The sequence below is a fragment of the Cyprinus carpio genome, chromosome B7 (genome assembly GCF_018340385.1).
Source record: "Cyprinus carpio isolate SPL01 chromosome B7, ASM1834038v1, whole genome shotgun sequence".
Taxonomy (NCBI): Eukaryota; Metazoa; Chordata; class Actinopteri; order Cypriniformes; family Cyprinidae; genus Cyprinus; species Cyprinus carpio.
In genome coordinates this window covers 9,891,799-9,918,871 of record NC_056603.1, presented here as the reverse complement: position 1 = coordinate 9,918,871, position 27,073 = coordinate 9,891,799, and the positions used below count along the sequence as shown (strand labels likewise).

Here is a 27,073-nt window from a genome sequence, read left to right as displayed (position 1 = left end):
AGAGTAAAACAGTGATGCTGTTTAGCTGTTAAAAATAAACCATAGTTAACTAACAAATAACATGTTTGAATATGTTTCCTTTTTCAAGTAGTATTACTGTACACAGCAATTGGGTCCTTAGTATGCCGTCCTGTTGTTTTGAGTCTCTTTTTTGAGAAATACACAGCAGCATATTCTACTGAATCATTTTCCTGCAAAAAAGTACAAAACATGTATTTCAGGATCCTAATTCAGGTGATCATACAACAACATAAATTTTATTCTGGAGCCTTTGTAAACTGTTTTCATTTTCCTTACCCTCCAAAATAAATTCTACAGCAAAAATAATGATATTCAAGTCCTTACAGCTAACAGAATTAGAAATAATATTGTTCAGCTGGAATCATAAGATAATAATAATGATAAAACTCATATAGCAATAATTAATGAACAGTAATTAATGTATAAAGTAATTAAATATTTTGTTTTTTAATAAATATTTTATTCTTTATAATAAAAAAGTGTGATCTGGGATAAAAAAAATAAAATAATAAAAAAAAGCTTTGCTTGTTTTCATAAGGTGAAGCTGGGATTATCTGTAAATTATTTTATTTAGCCTTTAGAGTAATGTAAGTCTGTGGAGTTTACCTTGTCATTATGCTGTTGTGCTTGACAATCAGTGACAGCTACAAAGCAGAGAAAAAGACAATCAGTTGAAATTAAAAAAAAGGCATAATTTCAAAGCCATTTTTAATATTCACTCCGCATTTGTGATTTAACTTAATTTTTCTAACAATGTGTAAAGAGTTTACCTTTGTTATGCTTCTGTCTTCTGTGTTCCCTGATAATCGCCAAAATAAGAGGAACAATACATGTAAAAAAAATTATTCCACCAAATAGGAGGGTCAGTTTGAAATAGATGCCTCTAGAACAGTCCTCAGTAGACACGGATGATTGCTCATCATCTGTAAAGGAGTGGATATAATTTCAAAATTCAAATACATTTTAAGTGATGCCACAAAGAACACATTTTATACATTTATTTTCCCCCATAATTTGAATCAACAGATTGAACAAGAACATTAATAAATATTAAACACCTGCAGTTTTAATTTTAATATTAAAGGTAAAATAACATACCCTTTTTTGAGGCTCCTGTGTAATTTTTCTCTGATATGAAAACAGTTGGCGAGGATAAGTCAGTTAACATGTTGCATTTACAAAAGTATTTCAATTGTGACCCTGGAACACAAAACCAGTCATAAGGGTCAATCTTTTTAAATTGAGATTTATATAAATTTATATAAATAAGCTTTCCATTGATGTATGGTTTGTTAGAATAGGACAATATTTGGCTGAGATACAAAAATCTGGAAAATCTGGAATCTGAAAAAAAAAAAGAAAAAAAAAATCAAAATATTGAGAAAATCGCTTTTTTTGACCCATACAATGTATTGTTGGCTATCGCTACAAATATACCTGTGTTACTTATGACTGGTTTTATGGTCCAGGGTCACAATTGTGGTGTTTTTCCAACATGTGCTATTACTGACAAAGTGAAACAAAGAGCTATAAATATGATATGAATGTGAGAGTATAATGAAAGAAGTTCAAAAAAGATTACCTTTCACTTGAAGCTTTGTTCCATTGCCAAATTTCATGTTATATCCTGTAACTCCACAAAAGTAGAAGCCAGAATCAGATATTTTAACTTGCTTAATGGTTAGCGAGGTACTTTGGCTGAACTGATCCATGACCATGTGATCTTTTGTGAAATTGTTAAAATAATTTGGCTTAGCCTCCTGAAGACTCTCTGTGTATATCATGTACACAATAGTAATGGGTACAGCACCGTCTGTTTGTTTGAACCAGTACAGATATCCAGAAACATGAATATTGTGTGGACACCACATAGTGACATTTTGTCCTGGATGAGCCTGTATACTTGCTATCGTAAACATAACTTGGAGAAAACCTGAAATTAACCACAAGAAAAGTAAAACCATAGCACATCACAAAACAATATCATTAAATTAAAATAATTGTTACATTTAAATAAATATCTCCCCTTATTGTTCACAGTAGAAAATAATTCTTACCCATCCCAAAGAGCATTAAAGCTGCAGCTGAAATGCGAAACATTTCTGCACTGAGTCAAACCAGAACTGAAGAGGAAATTAAGTGTGTGATATCAAATATTTAAGAAGGAGGAGTGGCTTTTGCCACAGGAACTATGATAGACCAATGAAATGGCCAGTCAGGGTCAGACCTATACTTGATATTTATAATACAGGAAATAAGTTTTTAGTGCTCTGAAAATATTTATAATATCTATTCTATATTAAAAAATATTATTGGATAACTAAATGTGATATTCTACAGTACAGCTAAATGTGTACATTTGTTCTTGTGAATACATTCTTCTGCATACATAATTGTGTCACTGAATACATTATTCATGCAATATTCATAAATGGTCAGTGAAACAGAGATACTTCATATAATGTGTTGTGTAGTAGGCTATTATTGTACATTTGAAAGGGAGGTAGGTGTTTCTTTTTTATGATACATATTTATTTGGGCATTTTGTTGGATATCTGCTGTATTTGCCTGGCCTTCTGCTATATTTTCAGCATATTTTGTAATTATTATAATTTGTATAATTTGTATTTCATCTAAATGACATTATTGAAGTCACTTTTTATACATATTTTCCTAGAAACTTAAGGACTTTTCAAACTGCGCTTTCACACTTAAAGGTGAAGCAAGATAACCCAGGATTCAATTTACCTGGGGTTTAGAATAACCCAGGGTTAACTATTTAAGGTATAAAAAGCCCTCTGTTGTCTTCCTTCTAGTCCTGGGCCCAGCTGCATAAACATAGTCACTATGTTAAGACTGTGTCTTAAGAACTAGTTTGTCCTACTAGTAGTTAACAAAGGGATATCCAGTCTAACTTCTCAATTCAAATTAGAGCAGTCTACCTTTTTGTAACTGATTTTAAAAAGTTATGATCAGTCTAAAAGAAAAAAAAAATTACATGACCAACTTTTTAAGACTAGTCTAAGCAGTTTAAGCAACAGGCCCCAGGTTGCAAGTCTGCTGCAATACTGTATGATGTCACACTCATTCAGTTAAAAGGGTCATATGATGCGATTTCAAATTTTCCTTTCTCTTTGGAGTGTTACAAGCTCTTGGTGAATAAAGAAGATCTGTGAAGTTGCAAAGACTAAAGTCTTAAATCCAATGAGATATTCTTTATAAAAATTGAGACTCGTCCATGCCCCCCTGAAACGGCTCATTCCAACATGCCCCCACATCTCTACATCAGTATGTGGGAAAATTTGCATAACACCGCCCAGATGTTAACGCAAAGAAGGAAAGCATACCTTTTATTCTCGTTGTAGTATTGTTGTTGCCGCTGCCGCCATGTCGTATAGACGCTGTGTGTTTCACTGTGAAAGCAAAACTACTTTGTTTGGCCTTCCAAAAGAGGACGATATCCACTTCATCATGCCTGGAGCTGATCCGTGCTGGTCACTGAGGAAATACATCAACTTTGCACTGAGGATCGCAGAATGGGCTTTCACCGTGGACGAAGCGAAGTCCAGCCCGGGGTCGTCACATGTGGTTGCTGCAAGAACAAGGTACGCTCCTTCGTACAATCTGCCTCAAGCCCCCCGCCTCTGCTCACTCAAGCCTGCCGCGGCTCACTCTAGACTGCGGCTTCTCTAGGCCTCCGGCCTCTGCTCACTCTAGACCGCAGCTCACTCTAGGCCTCCGGCCTCTGCTCACTCTAGACCGTGGCTCACTCTAGGCCTCCGGCCTCTGCTCACTCTAGACCGCGGCTCACTCTAGGCCCCCGGCCTCTGCTCACTCTAGACCGCGGCTCACTCTAGGCCTTCGGCCTCTGCTCATTCTAGACCGTGGCTCACTCTAGGCCTCCGGCCTCTGCTCATTCTAGACCGCGGCTCACTCTAGGCCTCCAGCCTCTGCTCACTCTAGACCGCGGCTCACTCTAGACCATGGCTCACTCTAGGCCTCTGGCCTCTGCTCACTCTAGACCATGGCTCACTCTAGGCCTCCAGCCTCTGCTCACTCTAGAGCGCGGCTCACTCTAGACCGTGGCTAACTCTAGGCCTCCAGCCTCTGCTCATTCTAGACCGTGGCTCACTCTAGGCCTCCAGCCTCTGCTCACTCTAGACCGTGGCTCACTCTAGACCGTGGCTCACTCTAGGCCTCCAGCCTCTGCTCACTCTAGACCATGGCTCACTCTAGGCCTCCGGCCTCTGCTCACTCTAGACCGTGGCTCACTCTAGGCTTCCGGCCTCTGCTCACTCTAGACCGTGGCTCACTCTAGGCCTCCAGCCTCTGCTCACTCTAGAGCGCGGCTCACTCTAGACCGTGGCCTGATCGCTAGTTATCAATACTGCACGCAACTGCACATGGAAACTGCAACTGCAAGAATGGATAAATTTGTAATTCGCAAGGTTAAAAATGTTGAGGAAATTGTGGACAGTCTGCCTGAATCATCTGAACCGTGTACCTCTACAAAACACAAGAGCAAGACCCCTTCTGACCAATGTAGGAAACGTCGGAAATATCAAGAGGAATTCATAAAGTATGGATTCACTTGCTCTACTCTCAACAATGTGGACCATCCTCAGTGTGTAATCTGTTCAGAAGTGCTTGCCCATGAAAGTATGAAGCCTGGAAAAATGCAGAGACATTTGGAGACAAGACACCCTGCTTGTGTTGAAAAACCTATAGACTTTTTTCGCAGAAAAGAGAAGGAATTACAGATTCAAAAACGCACACTCGCACAACAAACCCAAATTACTGCTAATGCTCTGAAGGCATCTTATGAGGTGGCATACCTGATAGCACAGTCCAAAAAGCCACACACGATCGGGGAAACCTTGCTTAAGCCCGCAGCTGTGGCTATGTGTCGGGCCATGCATGGTGAGAAAATCGCAAATGAGCTTATGACTGTCCCATTGTCGAATGACACGATAGCTCGCCGTATTCATGATATTTCAAAAGACATTAAGAGTCAATTGATTAATAGGTTAAATGGAAAGAAATATGCGTTACAGGTCGACGAATCTACCGATGTGTCTAATTCTTCTCAGTTGCTGGCATTCATCAGATACACATTTGATGGAAAAATGCACGAGGAAATGCTCTTCTGCTCAGTGCTGGAGGGGACTTGTACCGGCAGTGACATTTTCAACGAGCTGGACACCAGACTAAAAGAGATGCGACTTTCATGGGATAACTGTGTTGGCGTATGTACTGATGGTGCAGGTGCAATGGTAGGTAAAAACAAGGGACTCAAGGCAAAGGTTTTAGAAGTGGCTCCTCATGTTAAGTTTACGCACTGCATAATTCACCGTGAGTCTCTTGCTAGCAAAGTACTTGATAGTGAGCTTAACAGTGTTCTCAAAGGTGCAATCAAAATTGTAAATCACATAAAATCACGTCCAGTGACCAGTAGACTGCTAGCCACCCTTTGCAATGAGATGGGCTCGCAGCACGAAGCGCTGCTGTTTCATACCGAAGTCCGGTGGTTATCTCGCGGGAAGGCACTCGGCCGGCTTTACGAACTGCGTGAGGAAGAGCACTCGTTGTTGAAAGAATCTAAATCTGAATTCGCGCACCACCTGACAGATCCAGATTGGTTATCAAAACTTGCTTATTTGGCCTGTATATTTCGAAAGGCTTAACATGCTTAATCTTTCATTACAAGGTCCAAACACAAACATCTTGACAATGAATGAGAAAACTGATGCATTTGTGAAAAAGCTCGAAAGATGGGCTGAGCGAGTTGAACAAGGTAATGTGGAGATGTTTCCTGAGCTGGATGAACATCTGGAGGAGAATGGACTGAGTCTCGGCAACCTGAAAACACACATCACTGGTCATCTCCACGACCTTTTTTGAACAATTCCATAAGTATTTTCCAAAAGAGACGCAACCAGAACTGTATGACTGGATACGGCAACCAATCACTGAAACTAGGACTAATCTCCCCACAAAACTGGAAGATGCTTTGCTGGAGCTGTCCAGTGATCGGACATTAAAAACTTTATTTTCCAGTTCCACACTGCCTGAATTTTGGATCACAGTAGCAGTAGAATACAGAGAGTTATCCGGTGTGGCAATGGATGTACTGCTTCCGTTTGGCTCTACTTATTTGTGCGAGCAGACTTTTTACATACCTGTACATACATGAAAAATAAATACAGATCACGTCTTGATGTTGAGGATGATCTGCGAGTAGCCGTATCCAACATCAGGCCACAGATTACGGTTTTGTGCACCGAGAAAACAAGTGCACCCATCCCACTGAAAGGTAAGCCTAAATACAGTAAATTTTATGGAAGTTTGTTTCCGCCACGTAAGAAAATATTTGAAAAGATAATTGCAATTTTTTTTCTAAAAATTGGCGAGTTTACATCTCGCTATTCTGACTTGTTTTCTCATAATTGTGAAATATAAACTTGCAGTGCGTGTTATACAGTTATAAATGATATAAAGTCGCAATTACCTTTTTTATTTTTTATTCTGTGGTGGAAACAAGCTTCCATAGGAAATGGATGTGGATTTAAAACAACTTTTTTTTTGTTTATTTTTTGTGTATTCTGTGGTAGTGGGTCGCGAGTTCTCGTCGATGTTAGTTTAGGGGTCGCTGGCTAAAAAGTTTGAGAGCCACTGCTCTAGAGCGCGGCTCACTCTAGACCGTGGCTCACTCTAGGCCTCCAGCCTCTGCTCATTCTAGACCCTGGCTCACTCTAGGCCTCCGGCCTCTGCTCACTCAAGACCGCGGCTCACTCTAGGCCTCCAGCCTCTGCTCACTCAAGACCGCGGCTCACTCTAGAACGTGGCTCACTCTAGGCCTCCAGCCTCTGCTCACTCTAGACCGCGGCTCACTCTAGACCACGGCTCACTCTCCGTGGCTCACCCAAGCCCACCCCAGACCATGGCTCACTCTAGGCCTCCGGCCTCTGCTCACTCTAGACCGTGGCTCACTCTAGACCGCGGCTCACTCTAGACCGCGGCTCACTCTAGGCCTCCGGCCTCTGCTCACTCTAGACCACGGCTCACTCTAGACCGTGGCTCACTCCAGGCCTCCGGCCTCTGCTCACTCTAGACCACGGCTCACTCTAGACCGTGGCTCACTCCAGGCCTCCGGCCTCTGCTCACTCTAGACCGCGGCTCACTCTAGACCGCGGCTCACTCCAGGCCTCCGGCCTCTGCTCACTCTAGACCGCGGCTCACTCTAGACCGTGGCTCACTCTACGCCTCCGGCCTCTGCTCACTCAAGACCGCGGCTCACTCTAGACCGTGGCTCACTCTACGCCTCCGGCCTCTGCTCATTCAAGACCGCGGCTCACTCTAGACCGTGGCTCACTCTAGGCCTCCGGCCTCTGCTCATTCAAGACCGCGGCTCACTCTAGACCGTGGCTCACTCCAGGCCTCCGGCCTCTGCTCACTCTAGACCGCGGCTCACTCTAGACCGCGGCTCACTCTAGGCCTCCGGCCTCTGCTCACTCTAGACCATGGCTCACTCTAGACCGTGGCTCACTCCAGGCCTCCGGCCTCTGCTCACTCAAGCTGGCCGCGGTTCACTCTAGGACTCTGGCCTCTGATCACTCAAGGCCACTGTGTGTGATGCGGTTTTGTTGAGAAAGTGAAACTACTTTGTTTTTGTGTCTATTTAGGCTATTTTCACTAACTCCACCCACCAACGTGTGATTGGGATAGTGAAATACAAAAGACCATCATTACACATCAGATTCAGTGGTGCAGATGACGAAGCGTGTTATACTACTTTTGACTCGATTGACCCGGGTTCGAATCTGCCTTAACGCAAACTTTTTTTTCTCCTTTTTCTCAAATTTCAATCACACCAGAAAATAATTAATTTTTAATATAAATGAAGGAAATAATCAAAAAGTTGAAAATAAAGTATCGGGTAGGGTTAGGGTAGGTGTAGGAAGGGCGCTTTTGGCAGGTAGCATCCATATTAAAATTTACACTCAATAAGTTATTATTGCATCCTGTTTTATAATGTATTACAATGCTGAGGTGCAGATAATTGTGCACTATTTGCAATAAGTAATTAGAAGAATATCATGCTATGTTTAAAGCATCTATAGCTATTTGCACTTAGTGTAAATGAAACGATAAAATGATTAAGTCATGATAAAATTTATGTCGATATTGATGATAAGCTTTGGACATTTTCACATGATGGATTAATCTAACAGCAGAAATAAGTGTGACAACAGCTATTCAGTGCTTGTTGCTGATAGACTAACTGCATGTACAGTAACTGGACTAACCAGCAGACTGTTCATGCACAGGATCTGAAACGCTGAAAGCCGCTGAAAGCAAGATAACATGACTGTGTTTCATTAGGTCTGCACATTCTAAGGTGCAAGTAATTTATTATATATGAAAAAAGACCCACAGTGGCTACTTTTACTTCAGCAAATTATCTTTTTCTTAGTGTCATTTGTCACCAGTTTATCTAAAGTCATGATTTCACTCTCTTCGTCTGACTGTTGGACTCCAGTTTGCATGTTCATATACAGGTAGACAGTATTTGAGATTCTACTGTTAAGTTGCTGTTTAAACAGGACATTTCGAGACTTGCACTTAATATGGTTGTCAATCCAAAAAACTGACAATGTGATCTTATGTGCCGGAAAGACAATTTGGCAAAAAGACCTTTATGCAGAATACTTTCGTCCATGCCATTGGATTCTGTCATTGGGCCAATGAGTGATAGATCTGAAAGACTCTTCAAACATCAGTCTTGTTCCATTTGCCAAAAAAAAAAAAAAAATCATAAAGTGGTTTTATGAATTGTTTGTTTCAAATGTTTTCAATTTGTCAAAGGATTAAAGAAAAATCTTTAATTCACACATATTGCATGTGATGTATGATAATTTAGTTATCTTAATTAACTGATCTGTAGAAGACTACACATGCAACAGGCCTTTCTGCAGGACAAAAGATCAGTTTTGAAAGGGTTTTTGAGTGTTTTGTGCACATTATACAACCTGACTGCTTTAGCCACATCTTCCCGTCATGTGGCCTGAAAGTGTCAAATTTTTTTTTTTTTTTTTTGTGGTTTTGGTAAAGAAAGCTTTTTTGTACCTATATAAAGGTAATTCTTTTTTTAATTAGGTTCCAATAGGTTAAAGGCTTAGCTAAGATACTAAGCATACATTTTATTAATTATTTGTAGCATGTATAAATTGCCAAAGAAAGGCACAATAAAAGGTTCAACATAAACAAGAGTTTCAAAAAGACCAAAGCAAAGTACATCTTTTAAAGGAGCATGCATGTGCATTAATTCAGGTTGCTGTGTAATTTATAATTTAATTTTACTGGCCAAAATCTATAGTCTCAATCAGGTTGTGTTTCCTCAAAAATGTAGTTCAAAAAGAATGCAGCAATGAAGCTAAAAATAGCTAGTTATAGTCTAGTTATTTTTCTTTCTTGGGGTGGGCAAAATACACAACTCCATTACTTGAGTAAAAGAACAGATACTGCTGGTCAAATATTATTCTATTACAAGAGAAATTTGCAAAGACTAAAAGTAAATTTCCGTTACACTGTTTTATTATTGTTGTACTGTATATAATATTTGCAATACCTTATGTCTTTGAAGCAACTTACAATATACACTGAATACACTGACTTGCAGTATATCTTTGGAATAAAGAGCTTTTAGAATCTTAAAAATCTATAGAAATTAAACAAGTGAGTTAACAAAAAAAAAAAAAAAAAAAAAAAAACTATTTAACACAAAAGTAGTAGTGGTAGTGATCTCACACAGCTGGCAGTATGAGCACACATCTACTGTACATCTAGCCATTCATCCACATTTGAACTGAGTGCTGTAAATACAGACTGAAAAATCTGCTTTAAAACCCAGAAACACAACTGTAGCTGTATAACTTTACAAATAATTTATTTGACATCAAAACAAACATTTTAAAAATGCTCTCAACAAACAACAAACAAAACAACAAATGTTTATAATGATCATAATCCATATATTGTGTGATTTTTTTTATACTTATTTACTGTATTTTTGAGTTGGTGATAAGAGAGATTATAATGCGTCACAAATTATCAATAAGATATTAACCGTATATGTGAGTTTATATAAAGTTATGCTATCATTTATTTGGTTTATCAATAGTAATTTCTACAGTATATTAGCCTCCTCGAAAAATTCCTTAACTGGCACCAATTGTCAGTAACACCAGCTTTATAAATTCACCAAAGGTTGTCTCATGCTCACTTGATCTCAGGACCTCTAGTACAAACTTAAAATTTAGTATACGTGAGGCTGGATTGAAAACGTTTCAGTTCTTGAACTGCATTTTGAAACTAACTGCTTCACCTTTGCAATTTCAGTTCTCAACAGCTGGGGGAGTGAAGCCAAACTGTACACTCCAGTGAAACTGTTCCAGCTGGCTCAGATAGGGGTATTTGTGTTATAAACCTTAATTTAATTTAAAGGTTCGCTTAAACTGCTTACATTTGACATGTATTGTTATTATTATTATTATTATTATTATTATTGTTATTATTATGTGCATATATAGGTTCAGGTGATTGGCTCAAAAAGCCTGGAAGTGTAACATGTGCCAATGAGCAAAAAGGGCAGATTTCTTTTTACTAGGGGTATGAGTACTGAAGAAGTTTAGCTCCTGTTGTATGTTGTCCCTAGGCATACAAGTATTATATTGTTGTATGTTTTGCAGTATACCAGTTTTGCTTCACTGATCAATAATATAATAAATCTCTTAGAGAAAGAATTGGGCTGTCAGCAACTTAAAAGGCCTTTTTCATAAAATGTTTTTTTTTTTCCACCAATGGATTTAAATGTATTTTACCTTATGTTTTATTGTTTAAATTATTATAAATACTAAAAAAGACAAAGGTTTTGGTGAAACAATGGCATTCTTTTTATTATCGCTCATAACAACACTCGGAGACATCAAATACAACTAGTACACACATATAGGACAGTATTACTTTATCATGTTATATCACAGAATTGTTATTTAATACTAGAGCATCTAGCAGTGGAATATACAACATGTGAGTATGAGCTTCTTTCAGTCTCGTGCCTGCTTGAGTTTCTTCCAGAGAAATGTACTGCTGCGTAGCTCAACTCCTCCGCTACACCCTAAAACCAACAGCAAAGTACTCCTTACATAAATGAAACATAAATTATAATGAATATAGAAATATAGTTGATTTAAATTTTACCTCATTAGCAGGAGATGAAGAAAGTGTTGTTTGCAATGGCTGGGTGTCTGTAAAGAATATGAACCTTTTCAATTGCAGTAAACAGTGAGTTTTTTAAGATACATTTTAATATAATCTAAATATTTTAATTTTTTGATTTGTTAATATGTACGTGTATATTTTGCAGTGTGTGCCCCAAAAGAATCAAACTTCTCTCAGTCATATCTCAATGATAAAATCAGAATTCATCATATTTTACAATAGAACAATTTTTAAATAAAGGTGGATTTAATTTAATCTTCATCAAAATCACTGACAGTAATGCTCTAATAATCAAGATTATCATACAATATGATCATCAGTGAATATTCTTGATATGAAAATGGCTTACCAGAAAATGCTTTTTGCCGTTTTTGTACTCTCTTACATAGAAGGATAGCGATGATCACCAACCACAAGATATTTGTTGCTACCAAAACTGGGACCTTTAAGTCAGTCCAGACGAACTCAGAAACTGGTTCTAAGATAAAAAAAAAAAAAAAAGTCTAAATATTTAAACTGCAATTAAAATGTGATTTGATCTATCATATGCATTTTTTCTCACCTCTAATTTCAAGCCGACTTCCATTTCCAAACAGTATCTCTCCACACGTGGCCACAGCACAGTAGTAAGTCCCAGCATCAGTTAAACTGAGGTTCTTCTTGGGGAGATTGTAGATACAGGACTGTACATGTGAATCTTTCTCAGAGCTCTTCTCACATTGATCATTTATGTTTCCATGCTTGTAAATGATTCCTGGATGTGTATCTCCCGTTTCATGTCTGAACCAGTAGATGCTGTGATTTCCTACATATTTGTCAGTGAGAACTGAACAGTGAAGATTCACAGAGTCTCCCGGGTTAAACCCATGCTCATTTACCCAAGTACCCGAGTCCATTGCAGACAAAAACTGCTTAATATGATGTTGTCTTGTATTCACCCCTGAAATTACAAAACTATTACATTATTTAGATGTTCAGAGATTTTTCTTCTTCAGGACACGTAATTTGACTGCTTTTTGTGACAGGTTTGCTTACCTTTGTAGTTTAAAAACAGCCCACTACTAAAAGTTATAAGATCATAGTCACGGGCACCACAGTAATAGATTCCAGTATCCGATGGCTTTGCATCTTTTATGGTTAGAGAAAAAAGACTTCCTTGCTTTAGAACTGTAAATCTCTTGTCATTCTTGAAGTCTCCATACAATGTTGGTGTTAAAGTGTCAGCATAGAGACTGAGGATGCATATTGGAGCTTCTCCCAGAGATTGCTTGAACCAAGAGAAATAGTTTTCGTGGTTTTGAGATATCAAGCACTCTAGAGTTATAGTTTCCCCTGCAGTGAAGGTCTCCAGGACTTTATTTTGAACTACAGCAGCAGATGCGATGAAACCTGAGAAAGAAAAAGTACAAACAGTATCATCAGAACAGATCAGAATAACATTTTCTTAAATACTGTAAGATGAGAATTAACTTTCCAAAGCTAATCTCTTTTCCACAACAAACACACCTGTCCTTAAGGGTAGAAAAAATATCAGAAGTACTTTAAACATAGTTGAGGTCCTCTGTGCATTTGGCAACATCTTATGGAGTGTTTCTAAGACATGTGGGTGTGAAACGTCTGGGTTTAGGGGAGTCAAGACTTGCCCTTCTGATTTAGATGACATGTGATTGGCTGTTGTCATTTTTCCATTCAGGCCTTCTGACCCAAGACGTATAGCATGTGATGTGGCTTATCTATTGTTCTTATGTTCATGTTTGGAGCCTCTGTGAATCTGGTTCTGATGTTTCCAAATGAACAACTGGTAATTTAATTCTTTAATTCTTGTAAACTCTAATTTTCAGTAGTTTTTGATCTTTTGTTTTGACCTTTTATTTTCTGTATTTCCTTGCTACACAGTAAGCTCAGAATGAAAAAAAAAAAAAGAAAGAAAAAAAAAGAAAGAAACCAGGTCCAGTGTTATTAGATCAACTTTACAGATGGCCAGTGATTGTTTTAATAACATCATACTCACAAAATTGCATTTATATGTAGTAAGTAGTCTAGAAATACAGGGAACATTTAAATGTTGTATCTCATCCAGTAATCAGCTCTTCCAGATAATTAAGCCTGTCCTGGCTGTTGGACACACTTTGCATGCTTTTTGATGCCCAATTGATTATTTAACCCTCAGAACATGCCCACTAAATATTATCCTGTAAAACATGTTAACTAATGAACTGGTGCCCCCTATGTGCAGTCATTTGGAAAAACACAGGCTCAAAACACCTAGAACAACTAGTCATACAGTGCTTTGATCAGTCAGTTTCCCTCAAAATATAAGAATCCCTCATATTTATTTACCTACTTTAATGTAAATAAAAGCCATTTTATTTTTGTAAGCTCTATTCAATAATCATTAGAAAACTTAGCAAACTGGCAGCTCCTGTAGTAATAAAAAGACTTAATGAACTCTGTAATGGAAACTAGCATGTATAAACCCTAATTAAACTATTTAATAATCAATAAATAAGAAATCTGAACCTGTATGAGGCTGTACCCACAATGGACAGGTGGTTTGGAGAATGGATGGATGATTCAGCGGCAGGTGCCATCTTCTGGCGAGATGCGGGAGTTCATTTGGCATGACCCTCACAGTGCATTATGGGTATTCTCTTAGTGCCGAGGCTGCGTTCCAGTTCACATTTTTATATCCTTCACTCGCAAACTAGCTTCCCTCTGTCTCGTTTACTCGGATGTACGTCATTGATTACGTTGCATGAGTGCCCACTACTGGTGGAACCCTTGGAATGGGCTGAACTGAAAAGTCCTAAGCCCTTGATCACTTAGAATTTGCTATAGAGTTGGTGTATTGTTTAAATTTTTTTACATTATGAATTTGTTTGGTGCAGCATTCTATATATGTAAATAGGTATGCTTGGGCTGTTATAAATGTAAATAATAATAATAATAATAATAATTTAGATATAGAGTTGTATGGGGTGGGGATAAATTAAATGCGATCTGCAATGACATCACTATCGTGGTGCACTGTGGTCTATGGAGCGGCCTGAAGTGTGCATATGAAGCAGACTCGCTCCCTCGGTCAAAATCGAGGGGTCGATGGTCTGCTCATATAAACTTACCTCGTTCACTTGACGAAGTGGAACGCACTTCAAAATGTGCTTAAAAAGTGCTTAGGGAAGTTTGCGAGTGCGTGTCTAAAAGTTGAGTGGAAAGCAGCCTGAGTGTACATCGGATGTAGACCAAATATTGTGGTGCATTATGGGACTGAATAAGTGTACTTGATAACGTCCACTATGGTTTCAGACAACACAATAAATTGCGTCCCCTAGAGGTGCCCTACAGTATTTAATGGTATAAGGAGGATTTTGAGCGCAGCCAAGGTCTTCAGACTCACTGCCTGGGTCCGAAAGCTTTATTTATTTCATAATTATTTTTTGGTTCAGTAGTCACAGAATGGAGCACTGGATTATGGGATGTCAAAGGCAGCGATGAATACATCTGTGCTGCCTTCAAAAATCAATCAGTTGAAGACATCTCAGGAGACAGAAAGTGAATCTGGCATTAGATTTGGACGTGTCTTGATTCCTACGTTGGAATGTATCCCCTGAAGGCAGCATTTTTCAGCTTTCGGATTCAGCCACTAGGAACTTCCCAGCAAGTGTATTAAAGCAGTTTGGAGCTAATTTCTGTATAATACTGGCCCTCCAGGAACAGGATTGGACATCCCTCCTGTAGGTTATGTGATTTTGGGTTTTAAAACAACATTAGTTGAGAGCAGATGAATATTAACATATGATATTACAAATGGGCAAGATTTTTGCTTTGAGAAATATGTGATGAGATTTGTTTTAACTTGCACATTCAGGTAAAGAGCATCTAGTTAAATTATCTTTTAGCAGGTTAAAGTACAATATCTAATTAGCATGTGTCAAATTTTGAACCACTGCAAAAAAAAAAGCATGGTAATTTAGTATATTGAAGAGGTGAATAATAATGATTAATCACTATTTATGTAGGGTTGCTTGGTAATGCTGGAGGAGAAACTCTAAATATAGCAAGAACACAGCTGTCTGCACGTCGCTTTAACACTTGTGTTTCACTGCAATAAGACGATGTATGGAAACTTTTACCCACAGAGACCTAAGCACGCTGAAGGTCGCTTGTTTATTCTGTTACTTTCAGAAACAAAAGTTGACCGCAACCTGAGCGCTGTGCATCAAATTCATTGTCTTATATGTATTTATGGCATAAGTCTGTTTTCGAAACCATTAGTCAGTGTGTGAAAGGAACTAACATGTGGTACGAATGCAGTTGCACACTTTACCAGTGCATTGTGATAAAATTGCATTGACAGAGACACTTAAAAAGACTATACTAAAGATAAAACATATTACTACATTAGATCCATTGCTTTGTTCACATAATGGAATTTTCAGTCTTTTTTTCCCACAGGTGTTTTACCTATATTTTGAATTACACGTTGTATTGTGTAATTCAAAAAACTAAATGGATAATGTTCTGGTACAATATAAACAGTATTTTTTCTTTTTTTCTACAGTGGTTATGCTGGCCAACCGACTGTACATGTTTTGGACTGCAGGTTGGACCAAGATAAGTGACAGATCATATGAAACAAGAGTAAAGTTTTAGGTTTTATTAATGAGCCTGGCCTTGAAAATGATACTTTTGAAAGGTGCATTCATTCACTCGTTTGTTCTATCATTTGTTCGTTTTTATTTATTTTTTATTTTTTCCAAAAATAAAAAATACACCCATTTATAAGAATGCAGCTTCTGCACACAACAATAACATGCTTTGAAAGACAGCAAACACATTTGGATTTTTTTTTTTTTAAGTCTTGAATTTAGTTTTTAGTTTATAAGTGCTATCAGTACCATCATTGAAAAATGACTAAGCATTAAAAATATGTGAATTTAGGAATTTTAATTTCTGACAAGGATAAATATTTAAAATTTAAAGTTATTTTCATGGTTGTTTCATAATAAAAGTTTTTTTTTTTTTTTTTTTTTAGTTATTGTCATCTGTGACTTAACACCTCACTTGAAAACAAGGGGTAATTTGTCTGTGGTTATGGAAAGTAGTGTGAAAGGCATGTAGTGTGATGGTGTTTGTGTGGTTGAGAGAGCTGGGGGTCAGTCTGGTGGGCGGAAAACAGTCAAACTGTGATGCTCTCATGTGCACACACTGGCACACAGACATTTAAGAAAGCCTTTATCTGTTTTTTTTTTTTTTTTTTTAAACAGTTTACACAAATTCAAAATAGATTTAAATATTGTTTTATAGCACTTTCTTTAAATTTTCATGATTCATAATGGTCAGGATATACTGCTTCTGCTCACAAAGTACTACATTTTTGTCAAATGTGTGCATAGTTAATAATAGTTTTAATCATTTAGATACAGCTATGTTTTTGTGTATATATTTACAGCTGTGCAATCTGGTCTGCTGAAGTTCCCCTCAGCACGTCTAATTCTGCACTGAACAGCTTCTTCCTGTCAGGGTCTGTATAGGAAGTGATATCATTCACAACCCCTGCCTCTTGAGTAAGGGCCTGCTTCTATCTATGATAGAGAATATAAACCGATTTAATTAAAGTTCTTAGAACTTTCAAATGCATTTGATCTTTAGAACTTTTATTGCATTGAAAATACTGAACATTGCAGAGCTCACATACACTTTAAATGTAAGGCATTAGTAATAGCGTTAAAATATTAGAGTCTTGATGATGAGCATATGGCTTTTAAACATTAGAGTAGGCTACAGTATTTGATTGTGTGCCACTGTTGGACTATCTAGGAGCAGAATACACAACATCTGTATCCTCTGTATTTCTGGCTGCTCTTCTGGATTTGTGTTTGGAGAATTGCAGAGCGGCATACACAGATGAATGAGGTTCCTGCAACAGATCGGAAGATGACTTTAATGGCATTTTAATTCATTTTACTTTTACATTTTTACAAATTTAATTTAAATATGTACAGAAGAAAATCATATAAGCAAAACACACACACACACACACACACACACACACACACATGCCAGTATTCAAATACATTCTTTGGTGTTAGAATCATAATTAATTTACAGTTGGGAAATAGTTGGGAAATGTGATTTTATTCCAAGCTTTACTTTTTTCACTTTTGTGCCTTATTTTTACTTTTAAAAATTCACCATATTCTCACAAAAAGATTTCAACCATGCTGTCCTTTTTAAAGACATGGTTAGAGCTAAACAGAAAAGAAAAGCAGGACCGCAGGCCGTATGAAAAAACAATCTCAAAAGAATTTTCGACATAAAATAATATTGAAAAACACTGAAATTAGAAAAGTTATTTTACAGTTTATGGCTATTGTCATTATAACTCCTTTCAATAGCAGAGACTTTAACTTTTCTGTACTCCTGTCAACCCAGTCTTTAATTTAAACTGTACAATAATTTTTGTCAATAAATGTTGCAGATCTTATGAGGAAAAAACTTTACTTTTTGGTTAAGAATTTAAATTTATTTATTCCACATTCAGAGAATGGACACTTTTATTATAACAATTAGCTTACCTCATGAGGTTGTGTTTCGTGGTGACCAGCATCTGCGGCAACAGAAATGGAAACTAAAAAATAGAGGTAGGGCCTATAGTTTTTATTATTTACAATTATTTCACTGCACAGTTATTTGCAAATGATATCCATACAGCAATGTAAATAAATCTGTTGGACTGATTTGATGCACTGTTACCTTTTCCCTGCTTATTTCTGTCCTGTATCTTAATGATGAGCGTGGAGAGCAGAATGATGAGGAGAATAACTATAATACCACCAAAAATAAAGGTCAGCTTATAAAAGATGTTTTCAGAACAGTCGCTTGTAGAAATCGGGCTCTTTTTCAGATCTGTTAAAAAGTAAATCACATTTTACTCTACCACACCACCATCTAGATAAAAGCATTATTGTATATGAATATTACAAGCATATAAGAAAGTCAGATGATAAACACCTTTATTTGTAATTTCTGTTGGATATTGCAGTGGTGTAATACCCCTGTCTGTGCAACAATTGAAGATTTGAAATGTATGAGTTATTTAGAAAATCCACACAGCATCACAGAAGCATTTTGGAAATCATAAGGATGAATAAGGATTTTCTACTGCACATAAAGTGTGCAAGCTGTTTTACAAAAGTGCTGTTGAAAAAAGAAGTATTACCTTTAATGTCTAGGTGTGTTCCATCGCCAAATGTCATCACCCACTTTTGCCAACCACAGTAGTACAGACCAGAATCAGAAATATCCACATTTGAAATTCTTAGGGATGTGTTTTTGCTGTTCAGAGACATCACAAGACGATCTGGTTGAAAACCATTTAAATATGTTGCCTTTACTTCAAGCTCGTAGGGTAACATCATGTATACAATGCTAAGAGGAACAGCACTGTTCGATTGTTTGAACCAATGTATATTGTTTCCAATTTCTGAAGTGTGTTGACACCAAATAGTCACGTTATCTCCTGGCCGAGCTGTGATATTGGTTGACTGAGATGCTTTAGCTGCGAGAAAACCTAAATCCAACAGAAGAATAAGAAATTATTTTACAGCATATAAATATTTAGAATATTGATAACACAAGAAATGCTGTGTATAGAACACACCTAATCAATTGAATTAATAATTCATTAATCTTGCATTATTCAAGTAATTATAGTACAGTAATGCTTACCTGTGCCACAGATCAACAGCACTGAAATTATTATATGTACCATTGTAGTACTGAATCAAACTAGAACCAAAGAGGAAATTAAGATGAGGAAATCAATGTGCTTTTTTATGTGAGGGGGTGTGGCTTATGCTTACATCAAACTATGACAGACCTGTCAATCAACAGGCAAGTCCACGGCTACTCATTCAAAATAAGAAGATTCATTATTGATCATATATATTGATAATGATGTGATGTTTTCTTTACTGCTTCAGCACACCATAGTTTCTCCATAGCACTTTTGAGAATAAATTGTTCCAAAGCAGCTTTACAAAGAACTAAAAGCATGTTTGACCTGAACGTATCTTTGAACGTGTCTTTTACTGATCATTCTTGAATTATATTATTGACATACATTTTACCTGGGCCACAAATAGTTAAACTTGATTTTACCCTGATTTTAATTTTCTGAAAGCCCAGGGTTGAATGGATTTACAGGTTTAACCATTTGATTTAAAGAGTATGAAAGTGACTGAGCAGAACTATTTAGTCTTGAGCGAGCAACCTCTGGTATTTGGGATGAGATTAATGAGTAACGGCTAGCTGGACACTTTAATCCGCATCCGAATTGAGATGCAACCTAAAACACTGATATTTAACTGGAATCTAAATTCAAGGACTTTGTGAACTAGTCAATTAAATTAATATCAGGAGTCAAGCTAAACTGCAACACAATTTTAATAAACGACCATTATGTACAGTTATGCAAAGGAAAGATAATTAAATTTCTTTAAGCAGTACTATCTAGCTGTTAAAAATAAACCATAGATAATAAATTAATAATATGTTTGAGTAAGTTTCATGTTTCAAGTAGTGTCAGTGTACACAGTTGTATCCTCAGTATGTCGTCCTGCTGTTTTGGGTCTCTTATTTGAGAAATACACAGCAGTATATACTACTGAATCATTTTCCTGCAAAGAAGTACAAACATGTATGTCAAGATTCTAATCGAAGTGATCAAATGTCTTGGATTTTACTCTAGAGCATTTGGATACGTTTTCCTTAGCCTCCAAAAATAAATTCTACAGCAAAAAGTATATGCAACTGTCCTTAATAGCCAACAGAATTAGAAATAATATTGTTAAATTGGAATCATAAGATAATATGTAATACCACACACACAAACAAACTATACAAAAATATAATTATTTTTTATGCAATTAATCACTCGTAGGATAGGCAAAGCAGTAATTCATTTATAAAGTGATACAATATTTTGCTCTTTACAATAAAAAAAGAATGTGTGTTCTGCTAGAAAACAAAGTTTTGCTTGTTTTTATGTCTATGGTTCAGTAGCCCTTAGAGTAACATAAGTCTGTGGAGTTTACCTTGCCATCCTGCTGTTGTGCTTGACATTCAGCAACTGGCACAAAGCAGAGAAAAGGGTGATCAGTTACTGATCTTAAGTTCTTAATCAGAGAATTAAAAATAATTTCAAAGCCATTTTAGAATGTTCATTCCACATTTGTGGTTTAACTTCGTTTTTAACCATGTTTAAAGAGTTACCTTTTTTAAGCTTCTGTCTTCTGTGTTCCCTGATAATCGCCAAAATAAGAGGAACAACACATGTAAAAAAAATTATTCCACCAAATAGGAGGGTCAGTTTGAAATAGATGCCTCTGGAACAGTCTTCAGTAGACACGGATGATAGCTCATGATCTATAAATAAGTAGATGTAATTTCAATGAAATTTTAAAATTATTTTCCCCCATAATTTGATTAGAGAGATTAAACAAGAATATTAATATATTAAAAACATTTTTAACTAAAATATAATATATAAAAAAAAAAAAAAATAAAAAAAAAAAAAAAACATACCCTTTTTTGAGGTTCCTGTGTAATTTTTCTCTGATATGAAAACAGTTGGCCTGGATAAGTCATTTACTGTTGTGGCATTTACAATGGTATTTAAATTGTGGTGTTTTTCAACACGTGCTATTAATGACAAAGTGAGAAAAAAAGAGCTATAAACAGTATATAAAAATCAGTACAATGAGAGAGCTTCAAAAAGATTACCTTTCACTTCAAGTCTGGTTCCATTGCCAAATTTCATGTGATATTCTGTAGCTCCACAAAAGTAGAAACCAGAATCAGACATTTTGACTTGCTTAATTGTTAGGGTGGTGCTTTTGCTGAACTGATCCATGACCATGTGATCTTTTGTGAAACTGTTGAAATAATTTGGCTCAAACTTCCATAGACTTTCGGTGTATAGCATGTGCACAGTTGTAATGGGTACATCACCATCTGTTTGTTTAAACCAGTACAGATCTCCAGAAACATGAATATTGTGTTGACACCACATCGTGACACTTTGTCCTGGATGAGCCTGTATACTTTCTGTCGAAAATATAACTTGGAGAAAACCTGAAAATCATTAAACAAGAAAAGTAAAACCATAAAACATTATTTTGTTCAAATATGACCACATTTTAATCTGTCTTCCCATTTTAAACTCTACAAACATTTTATTAAGTGTCTCTTATCATAGAATTGTACTTTACAGTAAAAAAATCAATAATAATAATAATAATAATAATTCTTACCCGCTCCAAAGAGCAATAAAGCTGCAGCTGAAATATGTAACATTTCTGCACTGAGTCAAAACCAAGCTGAAGAGGAAATTAAGTGGGCGATATTGATGTGTTTTATATATAAGGAGGAGTGGCTTTTGGCAGAGCTAAATTATGGTAGACCTATCAATGAAAAGGCCTGTCAGGGTCAGACCCATATCTGATATAGCTGCAGTACAAAAGAAAAAATAATCATAATAAAAAAATTCTCAACAAAGAGCATAATCAAATACAAAATATGCTCTGATGATGGCCTCATTACATTATACTATACACAACTATACAACTACACTATAGTTGGTGTTGGTGTTTTTATTTATTTATTTATTTTTTTTTTTTCTCTCAGTGCTCTGAAAATGTTTGCTACATTTGTACATGTATTTCTTGTAAATAAATACCTCTGCATTTTTTTCTGGTATATTTTATTAGACATATCTGTTTATCTACAATTTGTGCTTGGTCATCTGTTATATTTTCAGTCTATTATTTGTAATCCATTTGTAATTTGTATTGCATCTAACTGAGATTATTATTATTATATTTTTAATACACTTGCTTACAGAAACCTACTGTATATTTTCTAAAACAGGTTGCACATCTGCAGCACTATATATAATGTTACACTTTAAATGATGTACGTTGGACCTATCCTCCTAAGCATGTACAGTAGGCTTCCTGGTACACTTTGTATGTCAAGTGAAGTATGCAGTACGTTTATTATTTTATACTGTATTTAATCTTTCTCGTATGCAGTTTAAAGTTAAAATATCTAATTAGCCAATTTGAGTAATTGCCATCCTTCACTACAGCCCTCTAGTGGTTTTCAAAATCATAGCCAGCACCCTCCTTTTGTCTACAAAACACTTAGCTGGATGGTGGGTGGGCCGCGGGGTGAAGACATGAAATGTTTGTTGTAATTATAAGTATATATCATTAATGGGTTTCTTAATTTTATTCTTAATTTTCTGTTAACTTTTCTTAAGGTGTTTTGTGCAACTGGGCACCAATGATGTGTGTTCATTAAAAAATAAATTGTCTTTCATAATTCGGCTTAAATTTTTAATATGTATATTTATAATCATTAAAAAAGCAACAGAAAAAAAAAATCTTAATTTAGAAATATGTTGCCATCAGAACATACACGAAGCCACTATTAGTTTAAAACAGGAAATTGGACTTTAAACTTTCTTTAGGACATACAGACCTTCCACATTATCATATTATATAGCCTTTCACAGTTTGTACTGAAGCTGATGTGATGTGTGCTTGTGAAGCCACAAGGCTATAAGGTCTTGAGCATGTCATTGTGATTTTGTTGTGGTCATCACAGATTTCTGTTCAGTCCATCCTTTGTTAATCTTTTAATGTAGCCTATAAAAAAGGTTGTTGATTAATATCAGGCTCATCTGACGAGAGAAATTTTAGACACATTTACACTGTCTGCTGTCTTCACAAAAAAAAAAAAAAAAAAAAATCAGACTGCAATTTTGATGACTGCACAGTTTTGTGATCACATTTGATTTCCCTTCATCTGCTATGCAGTCAAGAAACATTTACTTAGAACTTAAGAAGGTCAAGTTACCGCATGGCCAGCATAAAACCACAACTAGCACACTGCCTTTATGTCTTTATATTTTAGAAATAATTTCACCTAAACATGCTTCTTTTAAAAAATGGCATATATAAAGGTATTTACTGATGGTGGCTGCTGGTGTTACTTGTTCAATTATTTGTCTGAGAAATTAAAATTAGATTATGAAATCATCTCTGAAAGAAAAGATCAGTGGGGGAAAAAATCTGGCACAGCACTTTTTGACATAAACACATCCTTCGGGTTGCTCACATCATTCATTGCATCTCTGGTGATGCTCGTTTTGACATTGCTTACATATTTCTTACTAGTTTAGGATAAATCTGTCAGGAATATGATAAACTTTGGATATTTGCTTCTCTTTCTCATCGGTGAGTTGAACTGTATTTTATGTCAGAACTAAACTATATTTACAATAATTTAAGCTAAAATGTTGCTTGTTACTTTTAATGTTTTTTTTTTTTTTTTTTTTAGACCTTACTGCATCGCACCTGAATAATCCACCCGTGTTTGCCAAATTGGGAGAAACTATTAATATGTCTTGCTTTTACCAGAGCCAAATGGCTATGCACTTCTCATGGTACAAGCATGAACTTGGAAAGAATCCCAGGCTCATCTCCACCATATACAAGTATGACATCAAAGCCCGGTTTTACCATAATTTCAAGAATAGTTCACGTTTCTTTGTGCAGAATGACAAGGGTGTGCATCGTTTGGTGATAAGAAACATACAGCTCTCAGACTCCGCAACATACTACTGTGGAAGTGCTTATTCCAATGTAATGGAATTTGTCGAAGGGATAGAGTTGATAGTTGAAGGTAATTATATATTTTTGTTTTAAATTATTTTAAGTTCTTTATAATTATTTTGAGTTACATCAAGCAATGCAGTAGAAAACCATGTTGGGTTCCCACCAGAACCTTTGAGTGAGTAGTTATTAAACAATTACAGTATAAAGAACTTTTTGTGGAATGAAAAAGTTCTTTGGATATTAAAGGTTCTTCTTGGAAACAATAAAGAACCCCATTTAAAGACTGTGTATAGGGTGAACCTATATAGTGGTAGTGACGTTATTACCTAGATGCTAACTTTTAAAAACAAAGTACAATATTTGAATGTAGTGTCCATAACATCTTTCACAAAACTCACTCAATAATTGCATTTCCATTCAGGGGGGAAAAGCTATACTGTTGTAAAACAACCTGCATTAATACCATCACATCATGGAGATTCAGTGAGTCTTACCTGCACAGTTTTAAATCAGAACTGTGTGGGAAACAACAGTGTGTACTGGATCATACAGGAATCAGAAGAATCTCGCCCAAGATTCATTAGCGCACATGGAACGAGTACTGGTCAGTGTGAGTGGAGCTCTCTCAAACTTTCTGATTCTGAGACTTACAACTGCACTGTTGCTGCATGTGGAATACTGTTTTGGAATGGAACCAAACTGGACGTTATAGGTATGTTCTTGAAGAAGTAACTGGTAAGAAAGTAGCACTTAGTAGGTGTGTTAACTTTATATCCACCATTTTGACTTTTTCAGGTGCTGATTCAGCAGAACAGATGATGACTTTTGTAATTCTTTCCATTGTTAGAACATTCCTTCTTTTAATTACAATTGGCACAATTACTTTTTGGAACTGCATGAATTCAAAAAGAATTTTAAACCATGGGTGTTCTCCAACTGCCATTACTCTCCAAGATAGACGATCCCGGCCAGAAGGAAGACCAGGTCTTTTGATGAAATCTGCTTCTGAGCATCTGTAATATGCAACATATCTCTTCAAATTCATGTATGATATGGAATAAGCAAAGACATAATCTGAACCTTTTAACTTTTGTTTAATGTAACAATGTTCTTTCATGACTGTCTCCTTATTAGAATAAACTGTCCAGTGTCAAACCAGGTTTGTTTCTGGTTCATGGGAGAAGTACGACTAATCTGGCATTTACTTTTTTCAAACATGTTCTCATGTCTCGCAAATTGAGTTAAATGTCTGAATTATGCAGAAATGAGAACTGCTTTCACATTCAACAGAGATTAAAATGTTCTTAATTCATACATTTATTCCAGATATGTATAGCTGTTCTTCAGGACACACACACGCACACACGCACAAGTTTGATAAATGCATTAAACCAATGATTAAACAGATGTTTGACAATGAAAAAATAAACACATTAATAACACAAATGAAAAGGTGTTTACAGGCCCAGAAAAGGTTGAACCTTTAGCATGTTTGTATTGTACAGAAAACATTCTGGTAAGCAACCATTTTGGTGGTGATTTTTCCGGGATGTGGGCGTCTGATTTTGTGAATTTCCAAGCAAAACCTATTAGAAGAAGTAGAAACAACCATGAGAATATATATATATATATATATATAATATATATATATATATATATATATATATATATATATATATGTGCATTAAATAATACAAATAATGCAGAAGTGTGTAGAAGATGCAGAGAACCTATAAATATTTCACAAGTAAATAATTCATTATTTTATTATTGTATAAACATGCAAAATACAGTTGTAAAGTGAAAAAGATCAAAATGTAACAGAATATACAATACGTAACCCAGAACAGCTATTTAGGGTAATTGTCATTTGTTAGTTTTGAACATCTAATTTCTCATTAATGAGTGCGGATGTAGTATAGCAACAAACTAGCAATAGTTGTTCTGGGAAAGTGTTTCACATAAGATTTACTTAGACAATTAGACAGCATAGACTAACTTGGACAGAGGAGGATGTCTCAATTCAGTGAGATTTCAGTATAGAAGCATAGACAACTATCAATAAAACACATAACAAATACATATAAGAATGCACTTACCTACAGAGTGTCTTGTTTTTATGTTGTTTGATGATTATAATAATTATTACTGCTGAAATGATGTTTGAAGACACCAAAAGGAGAGTAACTGGATTCATAATGTTCTTATCTACAGAGCACATATTGCACATGGTTGTTTATAAAGTACAAGCATAACGTTCATAAACATTAAGTAAAATCAATGCTCTGAATTATTACCAGTGTCAGTGATAGTCAGTTTAGTTCCATGACCAATGATTATTTCTCCATCTACATCCATGGCACAGTAGTAGGTACCAGTATCAGAGAGTGTGAGGATCCTCATTGTGAAGTTGTAAACACACGTTTGTGTAACAGCCATTATAAAATGAGCATCTTTGTTGCCATCTATAATTCTAGACCAGAATTCTCCTGAGCTTTGCTTGAGCCAATAGACATTGGATTTTGCATAGTCATCCATGAATCAAACCGTACACAGCAGAGTGATGTTATCACTAAGATGAACACGTTTTAAATCAGGTTGCTCTAGAATTCTTCTTTTATTTGAATGCTTTCCTTAAAAATTAATCCAAAACATAGCAATTCATTGTTTTAGACAACAGTCCGAATGAGTTCAAAGATCTGCAATAATACAACTGAATACTTGTTATCATCAGAAATGTTCCAGAACTGAAAAACAATGTAGTGAGCTTAATCACTCCACAATAATAAGTTGCTACATCCTCTTGTGTCATTCAGAAAATGTTTAGATGAGAAGTTCCATTCCCTATTGTCACACCGAGGCGTCCATCATCAAAGACTTTTAGAAAATGGACATCGTTTCTATAATAGGACATTGCAATGGGCTGTGGCTTCTTTCCTAATAGTTGCTTATACCACACAATGAGATTAAAATCTTTTTTGAGAACAAAACATTGCATTGTTACACTGTCTCCAGTTTTGGCTTGTTGCACAGGTTTTGGTTGGTTAATAGTTTGGGTTGTGAAGCAACCTGAATATAAAAAGTAA

General features: G+C 36.1%; 5 protein-coding genes and 1 long non-coding RNA gene across 7 annotated transcripts; 2 read left to right on the top strand and 4 right to left on the bottom strand.

Moving 5' to 3' along the window:
• Positions 1-62: 62 nt before the first annotated feature.
• LOC109092979 lies at positions 63-1,312 on the bottom strand. The gene is made up of 3 exons (XR_006155099.1): positions 1,120-1,312; positions 628-944; positions 63-191 (listed from the first exon to the last, which is right to left on the bottom strand). It is a non-coding gene; the product is annotated as an uncharacterized LOC109092979 (long non-coding RNA).
• A 3,133-nt stretch (positions 1,313-4,445) lies between these two features.
• On the top strand, positions 4,446-5,922 carry LOC122137794 (zinc finger BED domain-containing protein 5-like). Its single transcript, XM_042726735.1, has 2 exons — positions 4,446-5,589; positions 5,729-5,922. The coding sequence occupies exons 1-2, from the start codon at positions 4,446-4,448 to the stop codon at positions 5,920-5,922; spliced, it is 1,338 nt and encodes a 445-aa protein (XP_042582669.1).
• Positions 5,923-10,737: 4,815 nt separating this feature from the next.
• Positions 10,738-12,903, bottom strand: nitr12 (novel immune-type receptor 12). Its single transcript, XM_042727152.1, has 6 exons — positions 12,808-12,903; positions 12,337-12,690; positions 11,864-12,241; positions 11,651-11,779; positions 11,281-11,327; positions 10,738-11,197 (listed from the first exon to the last, which is right to left on the bottom strand). The coding sequence occupies exons 1-6, from the start codon at positions 12,878-12,880 to the stop codon at positions 11,069-11,071; spliced, it is 1,110 nt and encodes a 369-aa protein (XP_042583086.1). The 5' UTR covers positions 12,881-12,903; the 3' UTR covers positions 10,738-11,068.
• Positions 12,904-16,937: 4,034 nt separating this feature from the next.
• LOC109092963 lies at positions 16,938-19,158 on the bottom strand. 2 transcript variants are annotated; one of them, XM_019106686.2, is made up of 6 exons: positions 19,033-19,158; positions 18,524-18,874; positions 18,316-18,363; positions 18,058-18,210; positions 17,880-17,932; positions 16,938-17,221 (listed from the first exon to the last, which is right to left on the bottom strand). In XM_019106686.2, exons 1-6 carry the CDS (start codon positions 19,073-19,075, stop codon positions 17,114-17,116), a joined length of 756 nt encoding a protein of 251 aa, XP_018962231.1. In that variant the 5' UTR covers positions 19,076-19,158; the 3' UTR covers positions 16,938-17,113. The 2 variants fall into 2 exon arrangements, with proteins under 2 accessions (XP_018962231.1, XP_018962232.1); XM_019106687.2 differs by having other exon boundaries at positions 17,880-17,911.
• A 697-nt stretch (positions 19,159-19,855) lies between these two features.
• Positions 19,856-21,679, bottom strand: LOC109092975. The gene is made up of 6 exons (XM_042727162.1): positions 21,618-21,679; positions 21,088-21,438; positions 20,890-21,006; positions 20,578-20,730; positions 20,400-20,434; positions 19,856-19,982 (listed from the first exon to the last, which is right to left on the bottom strand). The coding sequence occupies exons 1-6, from the start codon at positions 21,658-21,660 to the stop codon at positions 19,878-19,880; spliced, it is 804 nt and encodes a 267-aa protein (XP_042583096.1). The 5' UTR covers positions 21,661-21,679; the 3' UTR covers positions 19,856-19,877.
• Positions 21,680-23,569: 1,890 nt separating this feature from the next.
• Positions 23,570-25,053, top strand: LOC122137793. The gene is made up of 3 exons (XM_042726734.1): positions 23,570-23,606; positions 23,710-24,054; positions 24,490-25,053. Exons 1-3 carry the CDS (start codon positions 23,570-23,572, stop codon positions 24,717-24,719), a joined length of 612 nt encoding a protein of 203 aa, XP_042582668.1. The 3' UTR covers positions 24,720-25,053.
• Positions 25,054-27,073: the final 2,020 nt, after the last annotated feature.